This window comes from Myotis nattereri (genome assembly GCF_964212035.1).
Source record: "Myotis nattereri genome assembly, chromosome: 16".
NCBI lineage: Eukaryota > Metazoa > Chordata > Mammalia > Chiroptera > Vespertilionidae > Myotis > Myotis nattereri.
Genome location: NC_138091.1, coordinates 41,411,850 through 41,427,938, shown reverse-complemented (window position 1 = coordinate 41,427,938; position 16,089 = coordinate 41,411,850). Strand labels below are relative to the sequence as shown.

General features: G+C 53.3%; 1 protein-coding gene across 1 annotated transcript; it reads right to left on the bottom strand.

Moving 5' to 3' along the window:
- Nucleotides 1-359: 359 nt before the first annotated feature.
- On the bottom strand, nucleotides 360-15,042 carry WNK4 (WNK lysine deficient protein kinase 4; the record flags this gene model as incomplete). Its single annotated transcript, XM_081108954.1, has 18 exons — nucleotides 360-901; nucleotides 1,064-1,263; nucleotides 1,352-1,760; nucleotides 1,870-1,930; nucleotides 2,010-2,611; nucleotides 2,714-2,768; nucleotides 3,286-3,423; nucleotides 6,947-7,063; nucleotides 7,324-7,441; nucleotides 7,541-7,599; nucleotides 7,825-7,946; nucleotides 8,162-8,426; nucleotides 10,348-10,564; nucleotides 10,658-10,746; nucleotides 11,250-11,407; nucleotides 11,690-11,910; nucleotides 12,916-13,088; nucleotides 14,428-15,042. 18 exons carry the CDS (start codon nucleotides 15,040-15,042, stop codon nucleotides 696-698), a joined length of 3,825 nt encoding a protein of 1,274 aa, XP_080965080.1. The 3' UTR covers nucleotides 360-695.
- Nucleotides 15,043-16,089: the final 1,047 nt, after the last annotated feature.

Here is a 16,089-nt window from a genome sequence, read left to right as displayed (position 1 = left end):
TTGGGGGAAGAAAGGTCACTCTGTCCTTCACCCTACAACACCCTCCAACGTTATTGCCTTTCCCACCCTAGAGAGAAAGGTAAATGAAGGATAAGGGACAGCTTTCATTTTTTTTTTTTTAACTTCCATTGGGGCCGGCCTGCCTGTGCAGGCCGAAAGGTGGGATCGAGATGGTGAGGTGGATCACTGACTTTGCAGTTTCCTCATGAACTGCTGGCAGGAAGCCAGAAGGCTGGGCAGCTTCTAGCCCTGCCTCCTATTGTGAGAGGAGATTCCCTTCTAAGTCCTCCCCTTCCCAACCCCACAAGCCTTTGCCCCCAGTTCCCAAGGCCTGACAGATACAAATTTGGAGTCTGAGTTTCCAGCATTTTTATTGGCTGTTAATTCCGGTGTCCACTTGCCCAGCTGGGAGTGTGCCCTGTGAAAGCATCTGCGTTTGGGTGGGATTGCTTAGTGGTTGGCTCTTGGCTAGGGAGGTAGCAGGCTGCAGAATTTATACTTTCTACACACAGCAAATAGTTCTCACATGCTTGGCTTTTCCCTATAATGGAACAGCACTCTCCATGCCCCTCTGTCCTTCTACTCCCTCAGTGCTGAGGTCTTCCTTGCAGAGTTGTACTGATTAGCAGATTCTGAGAGCACAAGCTCCATGGTGGGTCCTGGTGTAGGGGAGACGCATGGCTTCTATTCTGAATTCACTGGAGGGAAAAGAAAAAGCACTGAAGAAACCTCCAGGGTGGGCGGAGAGAAGCTACAGCCAGATACCATTCCCTGGACTCTCCCTCCCTTGGGCCCGCCCTCACCATCCTGCCAACATCCCCGGCGAATGTCACCCCCTTGCTTGCCCGCTGCTCCTGGGAGCCGGTGCTGCTGCCACTCAGGGAGTTCCTTCGTATGATGCCTGGGTGTAGGATGGGGAGGGAGAGCACTAAGTGAGGGAAGGGGCCACGGGGAGAAGGGGGCTAGTCCCCCCAAACCAAGGGCAGACCCCCAGGGCCTGAAAGAAAGCTGCATCACTAGGGAAGAGGACTGGGAAGATGGAACCTGGCAACTGCAGTCTCACCAGGGCCTGGGGGCTCGGAACGCTGCAGGCTGTTGCGTCGGGAGGTGGGGAAGCTACCCTTGGAGAGGCGGCGCTGGCGGCTGGACAGCATAGCAGCAGGGGCCACGATACCCGGTGGGGGCTGCTTCCCAAGCCTGCTGTACAAGTCCTCAATTTCCTTTTTCTGTAGTGTCTGTAGGGCCTCCACCTCTGACAAGTGCCTGAGGATGCACCAGGAGCATGAGGGAGCTTGCCACACATTTTGCTCTCCCGAGTCCACTTCTTGTCCCCCATCCTCCCCAGACTCACTTCTGCCGAAGACTCTGCAGCTCAGCCCAGAATTCCTCATCCTCCCCACTGCTCTCTGATTCCTCACTGCTCAGACACAGGCTGCTATAGGAGTAGTTTATCCACACTGGGCTGGGATGGCTCAGGAGTGGGGAGCTGTCCCCCACTTGGGATTCCTTCCCACTGTCCCTTTCCTCCTCCGCTCCAGCTCCCAAGCCCTCGGCTGCACGGTCACTCTCGGCCAGAGCCTCCCTGGCCTCTGGCTCGTCTCCAGCACTATCCTCTGTGTCTGAGCTTTCTGAGGTCAGCTGAGGGGTTGGAGGCTTCAGGGAATCAGAGAGAGTTGGGGATGTTGGTTGCAGGGAAAGAGGCTCAGCTGGTTCTTTGGATGAAGTCACTTGGAAACGCCCAACAAGCTGGGGCTTTCCCTCTGTGGAGAGACAGGAAGGAGTCATGGAAGGAGGGAGAGAAATCAGTGGCGGAATATAAAATGGACTGAGGATAACGGGCAGGGGAAGATCAATGGTCAGAGGCCTCACCTTCAGAGATGGGTGCCAGTCTGGCTTCACCCAGGAGTGGCCGAGCAGGATTTGGGGAGGCCTACAAAGTGTGGTCCATGAGGAGAGAAATTCTCCAGAATTGAGCCCCCTTAAACATCCCCCCTGGTTTTCCTACTCACCTCACTCTCCAACTCAGCTGTCAAAGGTGAAGGCCTCTCCTGGCCACAGGGATCAAGGGGAGAGGGAGAGGGTAGGCTTGATAAGGGACCAGGAGGAGCTGGGGGAGACTGGGAAAGGAGCCCTGGCGAGGGGGACAGTAGGGACTGGGCCACAGTCATCACAGCCAGTGAGAAGGCACTAGCCAGAGAGAGAAGAGGGGCTGCTGTGGTGGAGGGGAGAGGGGAGGAGGAGGGGGAGCATGGAGGAAAGGAATGAGGCGCAAGAGTGGCCTGGGAACAACCGGGAGAGAAGGCAGGTGGAGAACTGGGGAGGAGAGAACTCTGTGGAAACTGAGAGGCTGGGATTGGGAACTGGGATGCACTGGGGGAGAATGGAAGCGGAGAGCTGGGGGGGTGTGGAGAGAGATTTGAAACCTGGGGAGAAAATGGGGAGGGGCTGGGATGATATGGGGGAGAAGTGATGGGGAAGATGGGACTTGGGAAAACAGGGGTTCCAGGAGAAAATGGGTTTCCAGGAGACAAAGGGGCTCCAGAAGAAGATGGGGAAGTGGAGAAGGCTGCCCAGCTGCTATGCTCCAGGGAGGTACCACTCTGGAACTCTGCTAGGGAGGAGAGTGTGTTGAGATTCCAATCCTCCATTCCCTGCGCCTTTCCCAGGAGCAACCCAAGGTTTGGGGAGAGTAGGGACAGAACTCAGTACATACCACTGGATGGGTTGGGGAGGGGGCCTGGGAGAACAGGCAAAGGTGCAGGCTCCTCCTGAGGGAGAGAAGGGGGCCCACAGTCACAGTGGGGAAGAGTCTAGTCTTGGTTGCAGACGAGGGTTCTTAAGCCAGGACTCATGGACCTCTAGGAGTCCATAGATGGATTTCAGAAATTCAGAAATGTATTTGCTTAAATATTTAGAAGTAAAGGGCATGATGTCTACAACTTAAGTGATTCAGAAAAAAATATATACACGCACATATAGAGGGGAAAAGAAAAAGCTAATGTGGCAAAAACAATTAGCAAATCTAGGCTAAGAGTATCTAGTTCTTTGTACAATTCTTGCAACTTCTTTCTGTAAGTCTGAAATTATTTTAAAATAATAAGTTAAAAGAAAAGTATGCATTGAACACATTTTTCTAGAACAAGGCTTTCATCGGAGGCCAAAAGCCACTGTTTTAGGTTTCCAGAAATGAAGAGGAGTTAGATCCAAGGCCACTAGTGAGGCAGAGAGTAATGAAGCCTTGAGCATAGAATCAGTTTACCCCTGGAGGTGTCCAAGGAGTCTGACCTGAGGGCCCAGGGGATCTTCAGCAGCCTCCACAGGGCCAGTATCTCTCTTCAACAGGGTCTCCACTCGATGAATAATCTCCCGAATCCTGCTCAAGAATCCAGCTCTCTCCGAAGGCAGAATGAACTCATTATATACCTGGCAAAGGTCAGCAGGAAGGGGAGGGAGGGTTCAGTTATCCCATTCATCTCTCCTGATCTGTAAAAGCCAGCCTTTCACCCTACCACTTCTGCCAACCACCAACCTAAAACAAGTATTTAATAAATATCTACTGTGTGTCAAGCACTGTGTGATGTTAGCTACTATCCTCCCAGTGGTTCTCAACCTTCCTAATGCCCCGACTCTTTAATACAGTTCCTCATGTTGTGGTGACCCCCAACCATAAAATTATTTTCGTTGCTAATTCATAACTGTAATTTTGCTACTGTTATGAATCGTAATGTAAATATCTGATATGCAGGAGGTATTTTCAGGGGTCGCGACCCACAGGTTGAGAACCGCTTAAGCTATAGAGGAAAATAGCTAACATTCATAGGATGCATGTATATACCAGAGACTTTATATATCTTATCACATTTAACACCGACAACAGCTTTCTGGGATCTTTATTAACACCCCCATTATAGTGTTAAGATAACCAATGCTCAAAGAGATTAAGATCAGTCTGCCCAAATTCACTGGATTTGTACCAGATCTGCCCAAACTCAAAACCTGAGTTCTTTCCACTGTTGCCTCCCATGCTTTTGGACACAACTCCTACTCTCATAGAACTTATAAAGTATCCCACACATGCGTGCGCACACATGTGCGCGGGTACACAAGTAAAAATAAGGCAATAAATGGTAAATATATCATTCAATTCCAAAAACGCTTAGTGAGCACATACTATGTGTCAGGCATTGTGCTAGGTACTGTGAGGAATACAGAGAAGCATAAAACAAGGTCCTGGTCCTGAAGAAGGCCAAAATCTAATGGGAGAGACACATATACAGAACTCAATATATTATAAGTCAGCCCGTGGTATGTGAGGCATATATGATGGAGGGATAGATAAAAATGCTATTCCAGGTGGGGGAAAGGGAGAGTTGTTGTTTAATGGGTACAGAGTTTCAGATTTTCAAGATGAAACAGTTCTGGAGATCTGTCTCAAAACAATGTGAATACACTTCACACTCATGAACTGTATACTTAAAAAGGGTTAAGAGGACAAACTTTATGTTATGTGTGTTTTTAACCACAATTTTTAAAAATGCTACTCTAAAGAGAGAGAGCAGGTCACTCTACCCCAAGAGGAGTTGGGGGAGTTGGGATGGCGTCACAGAGCTGAACCTTGAAAGGGAAGGATGAATTAAAAAGCCCTTTACTGAAGACCTACCATGTGTAGATACTTCTCCTATATTATATCATATTATATCATTTCCCTTCTCATATGTATTATATCACATTTCATAGAACATTTTTGCAAAATAGGTGTTATCACCTTCATTTTATTGATGAGCAACTGAAATTCAGAAAGGTTATGAAACTTGCCCAAGTTTTTAGTAAATTACAGTGAAACTTGAACTCGGTCCTGTGTGAAATCCCACCCTGTCCTCTGTTCCATGCTGCTTACCAGGAAGAGAGGGGCAGTGTAAGCAGAGAGAACAGCATGAGTAATAGCTCTGAGGCATGAAGCAGCATGGTACATTCACAAAATAGTGAGACGTAAGCACAGCTGAAAGTGCTGTGGATTTTAAAGACCATGTTCCAGAATATCGGATTTAATCTCAAGAGAATTCTGCTGCAGAGAAGTAGAGGATGGCCTGGTAAGGAGAGAAGAGAGAGCAATGGGTGCTGGGTGCAGGGGGTGGGGTCTCCGTGGCAGTGTGGATCTGAGTGGGCTTGAAAGCCCAGTAGAGAAGTTTCTCAGGCAAGAAATGAGAGACCACTGAGCAGATGGAGGCAAAAGCAGGAAAGCAGCCAGCCTCTTCAGAGGACTATTTAGAAACCAGGGTGACTGGAGGAAAGATCCTGGAAGGGTCAAGTAGCTTGATGGGAGGTGGTAAGCTTGCATGTCAAGTGAATGACATGATAGAGGGTAAGCTTTTTAGGAGAGAGTGCCGGAAGCCTGCCATTTCTCCCATTTCCTTTCCTCTTTCGCCCCAGAGGCTGACAGCCACCAACCACCCTTACTCCACCGAAACTGGTTTCCCACAAAGACCTTCTCCTGACAAATGCCAGTGTGATCTTGCCTTAGACTTCACCCTATGCCACCTCCTTGAAACTCCTCACTCAGTTTTTACTAATCTTTCTGGGCTCCTCCTACTTCTCAGGTTCCATCACGGTGTCTTTTGATGACCTATCCTCTCTCCCATTCTAGAACTGGGGGTATCCATGGAGATACACTTTCAGATCTTCTATGCCTTTGGTTTTGCAGGCCCATCTCCATTCACTCAGTTCTATACTGATGACTCCTGAATCCACCTCTCTCTCTAGCCCTGCCTGACCCATATCCTGCTTCTATGGAGAATCTTATGTTGCCTGTCCGTTATTCAATTCATCATGACCCCTAAAAAAGCCCACTTTCATTTCCAACTTACCCTCTCCTTTGATGGTCTACTTCCAATAGTCCCTCCAAGCTACAAGTCACCCTTGATATCCCCTCTCCCATATCAACTCAGCAAATATTTATTCAGCATCTACTATGTGTATTGTACTATGTCAATAAATTACTGTATTACAGAGTCATTTATTTTCCTGAAACCCCTCCTCCCTCCCATATAATCTATTCTTTCCAGTCCACACCTGGCTCCTTGTATCCATCTGCCAACTGGATTCTTTACCCCCTACCTGCTCCCATGTCCCATGGCAGATGGGTCTTCTTAAAACCTATTCTCACCATGTTACACTCTGTCTAACTCTCAGAACCACCTGTAATCCAGGCCCACTCTACATGCCCAATCTCACTTTCAGAAGGGCTACTGGAACCCTTAATTCTAGTGTCTCCTCAAGAAGCCCTCCCAATACCATATTCTAAGTCACTATCTATTTCTATGCCTTTGCTTATGCTGTACCCCAACTAGACATGCCTTTTCCACCCTTCACTACTATTTTTTTTTATTGATTTTTTACAGAGAGGAAGGGAGAGAGATAGAGAGTTAGAAACATCAATGAGAGAGAAACATCGATCAGCTGCCTCCTGCACATCTCCCACTAGGGATATGCCCGCAACCCAGGTACATGCCCTTGACCGGAATCGAACCTGGGACCCTTCAGTCCGCAGGCCGACGCTCTATCCACTGAGCCAAACCGGTTTCGGCTCACTGCTATTCTTACGCATCTGTCAGAGCTTGCACAAGTCCTACTTCTTCCCCTTCCTGCCCATAGCCCATCCTTTACTTACAGCCACAGTATCACATGTCTGGCATGTACTTCACTGTAGCTCTTGGGTATACTCTATGTGAGTCTCAAATTGCTCCAGCTGAGGATCCAAACCTCACTAGATAAACAAATCTCTCCCAAAACAAGATGTCTTCAGTGACACTATGCTGAGTGCCATCAAGTGCTTTAAAAACACTTTTGCTGTTGGAGGGGAGGGAAGGGGAGGTCAGCACCAGGGAAGATCAGGAGGAAGACTGTTGTCCCAGACCCAAAGCTCAGTCCTCATCTTGCTCCCCCTCACCATGGCAGCTGCAATCTCTTCTGGGCTGTCCCCATCCAGATCGAATCGGAAGGTCACCATCTTGCTGTTGTGTGTCTGTAGCTGGCACTCAACGACTCTGTCACTCTGGTCGGAGACCTTCAGATTTAAATCAGCAGAAGGGAGGTCAAGGCCTCTGTCCGTATCACAGACGCCCACCCCACTCCAACCAAGTGCTGTGGCTGGACTGGAATTGAAGAGAAGCAGACCCTGCTCCCCAAATCTGGTATTAGAAACTGGCTGCCAGTTGGGTACCAGTCACACACTGCTACTCTCCTTTTCTGGCTAACCTCCCCCATCTTCCTGAAAGTTCCCTCCTGGCCCTGAAGGTTGTTCCCCATCTCCTACGCCTTCCTTACACTAGTGACCCGAAGCCGGGATCGGGGTCTTCGCCGGAGATTTCTCCCTAGCGGTCTCCTCATCCGTCCCATCCCTTCACCCATGTCGCTAAGGCCTGATGCTGCATCGGAGGCATAGCTACAAAGGGAAGGAGACAGAAGGCATGTCAGAATGGACGCTGGGACCCCAGAGCCCCATATGTCTCACCCTAGCACCCCAACTCATACCAAAACTTACCTATCTCCAGGGGAAAAGTCACTGCCTGGGCCAGAACGGGGAATAGATAGGGCAAAAGTCTGAAATAGGATATGGGTTATTGAGATCAGAGAAAGATCACTGTTGGGATCCAGGGAGATGGTTTCAAGGATGTTGAGGTACTAGGGAGATGGAATTAAGGATGATGAGGACAAGAGTAATATTTCCAGGGCCATGGGGTGAGGTTATAGGGTTGGATTTCACAAGGAGGGAAATAGGTCATAGGCTTGGAATGGTTGGGAGCCCCCCAAGTGACCCCCTCTCACCGAGGGCAGGCAGAGATGGGACTCAGCGGGGCTGGATGGCACCCCCCTAGGGGGCTGAAGGGCAGGGTCTGAGGCATCCAGGAAGCCGGAGGAGCTGAGGTAGCCATCAGTCTCGCAATCAGCTGGTGGGGGAGGGGATCAGAAAAGGGGAAATAAAGGAGAGTGGTGGCAGAGGAGGGGGCTTGCCTGACAAGGAGGGGCCTGGAGTTATCCAGAAGGAGCTCCAGGTCTAGATGTGGAAGGCAGGGTAAGTGACAGTGCTGCTGGGTTGAACTTCTGGGTGGGAGGCAGAGGCCAAGGGTCTGGGACCTAGGTCCTAAGATCAGAGGTGACTTACAGGTGGTAGATGAGTAGCTGGCATGGCGGAAGAGGAATGGCTGGTGTTGGTCCGCCTCTGGCTCCTCAGGCTCAGCGGGGAAGGAACTGGGGAGACCAGGAGTCATAGGGATGGTTGCTGGCGGGGGTTCTGGCTCAGGGGTGAGGGCCTCCAGCTCCCTAGCTTTGCGCAGCTTCTCACGCTTTCGCTGAATAGCAGCCACCCGTTCGCGTACTGCACGGGCCACTGGCTGGTAATCAGCTTCACAGACTAAGCCCAGGGCCACCTGGAATAGGAAGGGTGAGGAACACAGTTTGGGACCCCCCTCAAAGATCCATCAGAACACTTTCTTGTGACCTCCAGGATATGGGAATAAGGGGAACCAACATTCATTGATTACTGACTACATCTATTAACAGGCAGCTCCTTACATTATCAAGATTAAGTCCTCCTACTAACCTCCTGAGATAGGTCTTATCAACCCCATTTTTACAAACAAGTGACCAGTTCATGGTTATACAGTCAGTTGCTCTTGTTGCGGGGGAGTTACTGGCACTATTTGGAGACTTGCCAGGCTGGCTGGCTCAGTGGCTAAGCATCAACCTAAAATCATTCATGGTTCGATTCCCATTCAGGGCACATGCCCAGTCAGGGGCAGGCAGGAGGCAGATGATCAATGATCCTCTCTCATCATTGATGTTTCTCTCTCGCTCGCTCCCTTCCTCTCTGAAATCAATAAAAATATTTTTTTAAAATATTTGGAGCTGAAACCGGTTTGGCTCAGTGGATAGAGCATCGGCCTACGGACTGAAGGGTCCCAGGTTCGATTCCGGTCAAGGGCATGTACCTGGGTTGCGGGCATATCCCCAGTAGGAGATGTGCAGGAGGCAGCTGATCGATGTTTCTCTCTCATCGATGTTTCTAACTCTCTGTCCCTCTCCCTTCCTCTCTGTAAAAAATCAATAAAATATATTTAAAAAAAATATTTGGAAACTTTATAGTTGTCATAACTGGGGGGTAGGGGGTAGGTGCTACTGGCAACCCGTAAGTAGAAGCCAGGGATTCTTCTCAACATCCTACAATGCACGAGACAGTCCCTAAAACAAGATGTCAGTAGTGTCAAGGTCAAGAACTCCTATAAGTAATGGGTCAGGATTTGAGCTCAGGTCAGTGCTATGAAGACCTGTTCTTATGCCACATTTCAAACACTTTCTCGGGTTCCTGACCCAGACCCACATGGATGAACCCCATCCTTTCAACTTCCATTTTTCTATTGAGAATCTTATATTCTCTCCTGTCCCCCTGAGGCCTTCCTAAACCAGCCCCCCAATCTCCTTCCCCCACATCTTCTACCTCCCATGTATGCCTCTCCTTGTCTCTCAGCTTCTGTTCATCATCTCTTTTTCATTTCAACAAGCTTTGCTGGGCACATAAAGGAGGTCGGGCAGGGTCTGACTGAAAGGCTGAACAACCTGAGTTTAGATCCAGCTTTGCCACTTACTCGGCACCTTGGACAAGTTATTCAACCTCTCTGAGCTTTCTTTTCCTCATCAATAAATCAGGATAAAATCATTCCATGTCAGGGTTGTAACAATGATCAAGTGCATGTGAAAGTGCTCCAAGCTGTGTACACAAGTGGGCGATTAATGAGTGCCTACCATGTGTCAAGCACGGCCAGGGACAGAAAAACCAACACAACACAGTCCCTGCCCTCAAGGAGCTTACCGTCTAGTAGAGGAAAAGAGAGAAATGTACCCTGGTGGAAAACGACCTGTGATCGTGAGTCCTGTCACTGAGGACGTGAAAAGCAGCACTTAATTTTGACTCTAGAGGGATAGGCTTCCTGAAATGGACAATTCTGAGCATGGAGGAAGAAAGAGAAATAAAGAAACCTAAAAACAAGAGATGGGAGAAAATATGGAGGGGGGATACGAAAAAATAGATAGATAGATAAATTGGGCAGAAAAGCATTCCAGAAACACTGAATCAGCAGGAAAGTTGAAGTAAAGTAGGGAGGTTGGAGGACTCAGGGTCTGATCTGGAAAATAAAATCTTCAACACAGAATTGTGTGTGTGTGGTGTGTGTGTTAAGAAGGACGGGGCAGGAAGACACTGACAGGAGATGCCTAGAAGAGTGGTTGGGCCCCTTTCCCACCACCCCGGCTTCCCTCGCATCCCCACTGCAGGGCAGTCTGTCCTCCACTCACCATCTCCTGCGCCACCTCCTCAGCAGCGTCCCGACCCAGCTGGAACAGGAACTCGATGGCCTGATTGTCCCGCGGGCGCCCTCCGCGCCGCGCATCCTCCATGCGCAGCCAGAGCTTGAGGTCAGGCTTCTCACCGTCATCCTCCTCTGCCAGCTCCACGTGCACACCACGCTCCTCGCGAAAGAAGGCGTGAGCCAGTAGGTCCTGGATGGTGAACCTGAGCGGGCGCAGCAGCAGTGAGCCGGGCTCCCACCCCCACCCCCACCCCGCCTCCCACCGCGCAGCCGCCTGCCCCTGCACCCCACCCGACCTTTCATTCTTATCTGTGCGGATGCAGCCTTCAATGATCTCCTTCACCTCGGGCATCTTCACCTTGTAGAAGCTGTTCGGCTTTGTGCCCTGAAGAAGGGGTTACATTAGTCTCAGGCTCTCTACGCCCCAGTTCTGGGTTTGACACATGCCCCCTCCTCACACTCCACCCACACATGCCCAAGAGAGCAACTTGCAGTCGCAAAAGCACAGCGACTGCTGCAGGGAGATTTGATTTCGAATCCCAATCCCCCCATGTATCGATAATGTGACCTTAAACAAGTCTGCCTCAGCCAGCTTTTCATTTGTAAAAGAGCGGGCAGAATATTAGCCCTGCAGCTGGAAGGATCCGATGAGAGATTGGAAATGGAATCCTTTGTAAACTCTGGGGAGTGCTACACACACATCGTTATTCTAAATAGCTTGTACTGAAGGGGGGTAGGGTGTGTGTGTGTGCATCCACTGTCCTTCAGTGTAAATCAGGGCATCTTTGTGTCCAGCCTGTTTTCATTAAGGGAAAGGGCACTGGCCAGGGGCTGGTTGAGACAGGAAAATGGGAGGGGCCCTGGAATTCCCCCCACCCCTTCTCTCACCGAAGTGACCTTGCGGTAGATTTGCGCAGCATTCTGGCACTCGGAGTAGGGGTACTCAGAGGTAGCCATCTCCAGCATGCACATGCCAAACGCATACACGTCCACGGCCTCATCGTACTTTTCCTCGTACATCTCCGGGGCCATGAACTCCGGGGTCCCTGTAGGATTCACAGCAGGCATCGGGCTGCAGAGCCTCCTTTCTGGCTTTGTCGCTTCCCTTGGATGTGCACAGGCCAGGCAGCTCTCTGGTTCTGGAGCACAAGCTGCAACCCTTCCCCACCGCCGGGCAGCTGGAGAGGGGATGCCACAGGTCTCCCCGTTTCCCCCAGGGTGTTCTTACTCTGTGGAGCTTGAAGGACTCAGCTTGGGGAAAGGGAGACCCCAGGCTCTCTTCTGTCGTGGGGCAGGGAGGAATGACAAGGACTCCTGGAGGGACTCACCAATGACACTCTTGGCAAAAGAGGCACGCTTGAGTGTGGCCAGGCCCAGGTCCCCGATCTTGACGGAGCCCGTAGGGCCAGTGATAAAGACGTTGTCACACTTGAGATCTCGGTGCAGGATAGGGGGTACCCGGGAGTGTAGGAAGTGAAGCCCCCGCAGGATTTGGCGGCTCCAGCGCTGAAGGACTCGGGGCTTCATCTCACGGAACCGCCTCAGGTATCTGCGCAGGGCGCACAGCCAGGGTTGTGGTGGGGGAGGGAGCCCTCACTGGGAAGCTCTCCCAGCCCTACTCGCACCACTGTCTATGCATCTTCTGCCAGCATTCTCCTAGCCCAGGTCTGCACAGGGAGCCAGGGAGAAACTGAGCCTGAGCCGGGAGGTGTGGTAAGTAGACATGAGGTTAGAGGGCTGAGGCCAAGGTGCTGTGGAAGCACAGGAAGGGATGACTAACTGCTGCTGCAGGGGGAGGGCTCCATAGAAGGAAATAACTGTGTTGCATCTGAAGGATGAGTAGGAGTTCAAGGGTGAAAAGGGGAAGGGATGGAGACTTTCCAGGCAGAGGGGACACTGTGCTCAAAGGCACGGAGACAGCAAGCCCCAGAGCAGGGTGGGAGGAGGTGCTGGGAATTTGGTGTGTCCGGAATTTAGGCTGAAGATGGGGCTGGATCCTAAGGACTGTGAGCAGGTTATGAATTGTGGACTTTATCCTGAGCGCTGTGGGAGACCTTGATGGGTTTTTAAGAATGGGAGTGATCAGGTCAGATTTGCAATGGAGAGAGAACCCCAGACTGCAGGAAGATAGGATAGCTTGGGGAAGAGAGCGGCAGAGTGGACAGGAGAGGGGCAGAGTGGGGGAAGGCCCTTTGAGGGGACTGCAGGTCTCCAGACGAGTGAGGTCAGTGGCTGTGAGGTGGGAGTGTACATGGGGCGGTGAAAGCCAAGTGGGGAGATAGGAGGAAAACCTTGAAGGCAGACTGATGGGGGAAGGGGATGCACAGGGTGGTCAGAGAAGAGGCATCTATGGAGGCGCCCATGCTTTGGCCGTAGTGCTGAGTGGACCTTGCCATTCACCACGGCAGAAACAAAGGAGGGGTGGGTGAGAGATAGTGAGCCTGGTGCTGGGCTGGATGTAGAGTTTGAGGAGCCTGGGAGAAGTTCCAGAAGCAATGGGACCGCCCACCACCAGCCCTCCCACCAACCACTACCACCAGGCCACAGAGCTCACGTCTTGAGCGTGCCGGACGTCATGAGTTCAGTGACCAGCACGATGCAAACCTGGCCCCTCAGCACTGACTTCCATGAGTCATAGAAGCGGACGATGTTGGGGTGCTGTAGCCCCTTGAGCATCTCCACCTCCTCGGAGAATCGCTGCCGCTCCGCTCGAGACAGTTTCCGAGTCTGTGGGGTAGGGTATGGGGGTCAAGGTCAAATCTGGCCCGGGACCCCCACAGAGAGGGGGTGGGGTGGGACACGGAGGCGGGGCTGCGGAGGAAGGGGAAGGGTTGAAGCTTGGAATGGGGCTGGGTCAGGGGGATCCGTGGGAAGTGGAATCGCTGGCCTCACCGGCTGCAGACCCCGAATTCCAGGCCCACCCCCTCAAGCTGCCCCGAGGACACGCCCATCCTGGGCCTGGGGCCGCCCCCTAGACCCCCTGCTGGACACAAGCGACTTTATGCAGCCCAGTCCAGGAACCCTGAGCTCAATAGCGCCTTTGTGGCCGCCTGGGCAGGCCATGGGGCGGGAGGGGGCGCCCAGGGGCTGGCAGCAGGCGGGCAGCAGGCAGGCAGACGGGCAGGCAGAGAATTGGGGCCAGCAAGGGGGTTAGCTCCAGAAACTGCCAACTGCTAGAACCAGACAGGAGGTGGGAGGGCTGCAGAAGGAGGTACAGTGAAAGAAAGTAAGGATCAAGGACCAGGTTCCAGGAGACGGCTCTCTATCCCATGGCTGTCCCATCTCCCTCCTTCACCCCCACCCCACCCCAGTTTGGCCGCCTCTACTGGCCTGGCCTAGAGCCTGGGGCGCGGCACTGGCAGGAGCAAGGGGCAAACCCAGTGCCAGGGCTCTGGGAAGGACCCTTCCCCCAGGCTCTGTTCCCCAGTCTGAATCTGAAGCAGCTGGCCCAAACTTAAAGCCCGTGAGACTCAGCGCCTTTGGGTCTGGGAAGGAGAGCCCAGGTAGGCAATGGGATGAGGAGAGGACTGGATTCGGGCCAGAGCTGAGCTCCTTGTCTCTCCCTATCCCAACTGTGAAGTCCAGAAGGGGCCTGGGAGGGCCCCATCCTGCCACAACAGCTGAAATCTTCTGGAAGTGGAGAGGACCCTGCCCCACCTTCTGGCATCCATCATCCCAACTTCCTATACAGATGCAGGTAGAGGGAACAGGAGGATCAGGGTCACGCTGAGGGTCTCAGGACTTAGGGGGAGAGAGGGACCACTTCAGCAAAGTAGCGAGGCCAGCCACCTTCTCCTACCTCAAATGGCTCTCTACCCAATTTCCCACCTCTCTGGGCTGAGTATGGGGACTTTCAAGTGAAAATATCCAAACCTTCAGGGGAGCCACTTACACCACCTGCCTGTTTCTCTTTCTGCAGCCCAGAATCAGCCAGATCCATGGGTCATCAGAGCAAGTGGGAGTAGGGGTGTCTGGTCATTTGACTGGAAAAATACATCCCTCCCTGGTGGGTCTCCCAACCCCAAACCTCCAAAGGGTCCCATCCCGAGGTGCCACCTAGCCGCACCTGCAGCTCACACCAGGCCACCTCCACCGTGGTGTCCGTGTCTAGCCCTCGATACACCGTCTTGAACGAACCACGTCCAATCTCAATGTCAAACTTGAGGTATCGGCCGTCCGGGGACGTTGCCACAGCCTGGGTCTCTGTGTCCTCCTTTTCCTCTTGCTCCCGCCGCCGCTCCTGGGCCCCAGCTTCGGGGACCCTTGGCGGTTCCCGGGCCCCCGGGCTCCCAGTGGCGCACGTGAGCTCCGGACGCACAGAGTCTGCAGCCTTCACCAGGGCTCCCCCAGTCCACGTGCCCTCGGGGGGCTCTTCGGAGCGAGGCGGTGGGTTCCTTGCGGGGTCGGGACCAGCAGAGTCCGGAGAATTGGGAGGCTCCGGAACGGGTGAGGTTGCCTGGGACCAAGAGCTCAGTAGCCCCAAGTCGACTGAGCTTCGGCGGCTGAGACGCGAAGAACGCGGCCGGGGCTCAGCTTTCCCGGAGAAGCGACGCGCCCGGCGAGGAAGGGGCCCGAGGCGGGGCGGCCCCGTGGCAGCAAGAGGGGGCGGGGGCCGCAGGGCCAGGTCGGCCTCCGCCTGGGACATGGGGACCGCGGTCTCTGGGGCCGCGGGTGCCAGCATGAAGAAGGGCTGGGCGCCGCAGGGCGGTAAGCCGGACGGCTGGAGAAGAGGCGGCCGCTCAGGAGGACTGGCTGGGTGCGCAGGGCTAGCGCTGAGCTACTGGGGCCCTAGCCCCCGGCTCGCCCGCACCGGAGCCCCACCCCCGGCCCCGCCCCTACCCCCCAGGGCCGCCCCCTCCGAGCTGCCAGCGGTGTGGATTCTGGTGCACAGCCCTTCACCCCAGCCTTCGCCCCGCCCCCCGGCCGATATCCCTCTCCCCCGACCCCTCCCTGCCCCGCGCACCCGCCTTCAGGCTCATTCCTGAGAGCTGGGTGCGAGGCCGTGGGGTGTCCTCCCGCACTCAGAGTGCGCAAACCTGTTTGGTGGGGGGAGGGGGGCATGACGCTGGATAGGGAGAGGAAATGTGACCTCAGCTCCCAGGCCCTAGAAAGGGGGGGTGGCTACCACAGGCCTGCACGCCCCAGATAAGGTAGCGCCACCGCTCCTAGTCGTCCAGAGTAGCACTAGGCTGACAATACTGAGGTCAATGGAAAGGTCTGGTTTTCTCCGACGCCACCATCCCTCCGCGCTGCGCAGGGATGGGAGTGTGCACCCCAGGACAAGCCCCACCTCCAAACCCAGGACCCGTCACCCATCCCTTCCACCTCCCTACCTTGACCGCAGCTTGGCCCTGATTAGAGTGGCTGTTTTTGCTATGTGGGCTCTCCTTCCTCCCCCTTCTGTTTGCCAAAGTTTCCAATAAACCAAAGTCCATGTCCGGTTTACTCCCCCTCAGCTCTCCTTGGCCTCAACTACCTCACCCTGAGCAGATGGACAGAGGGAGGGGCTTCAGGGGAGTTCAGGACTTTCATAGGGGAGGTGAGGAAAGGAAGCCATTAAGTTACTCAGTTCAGACACAGAAAGCAGTCTGTCCCAGGCTGTGTTCCATCAGCACTCCCCCGCACAGCCCATCCCGCAGATGTAAAACCACAGGCTCACTGGAGCCGCCAACACTGGGGGACCTTTCCATTTACAAAGGCCATAGGCCTTCTCTCCCCTCTTCTAAGC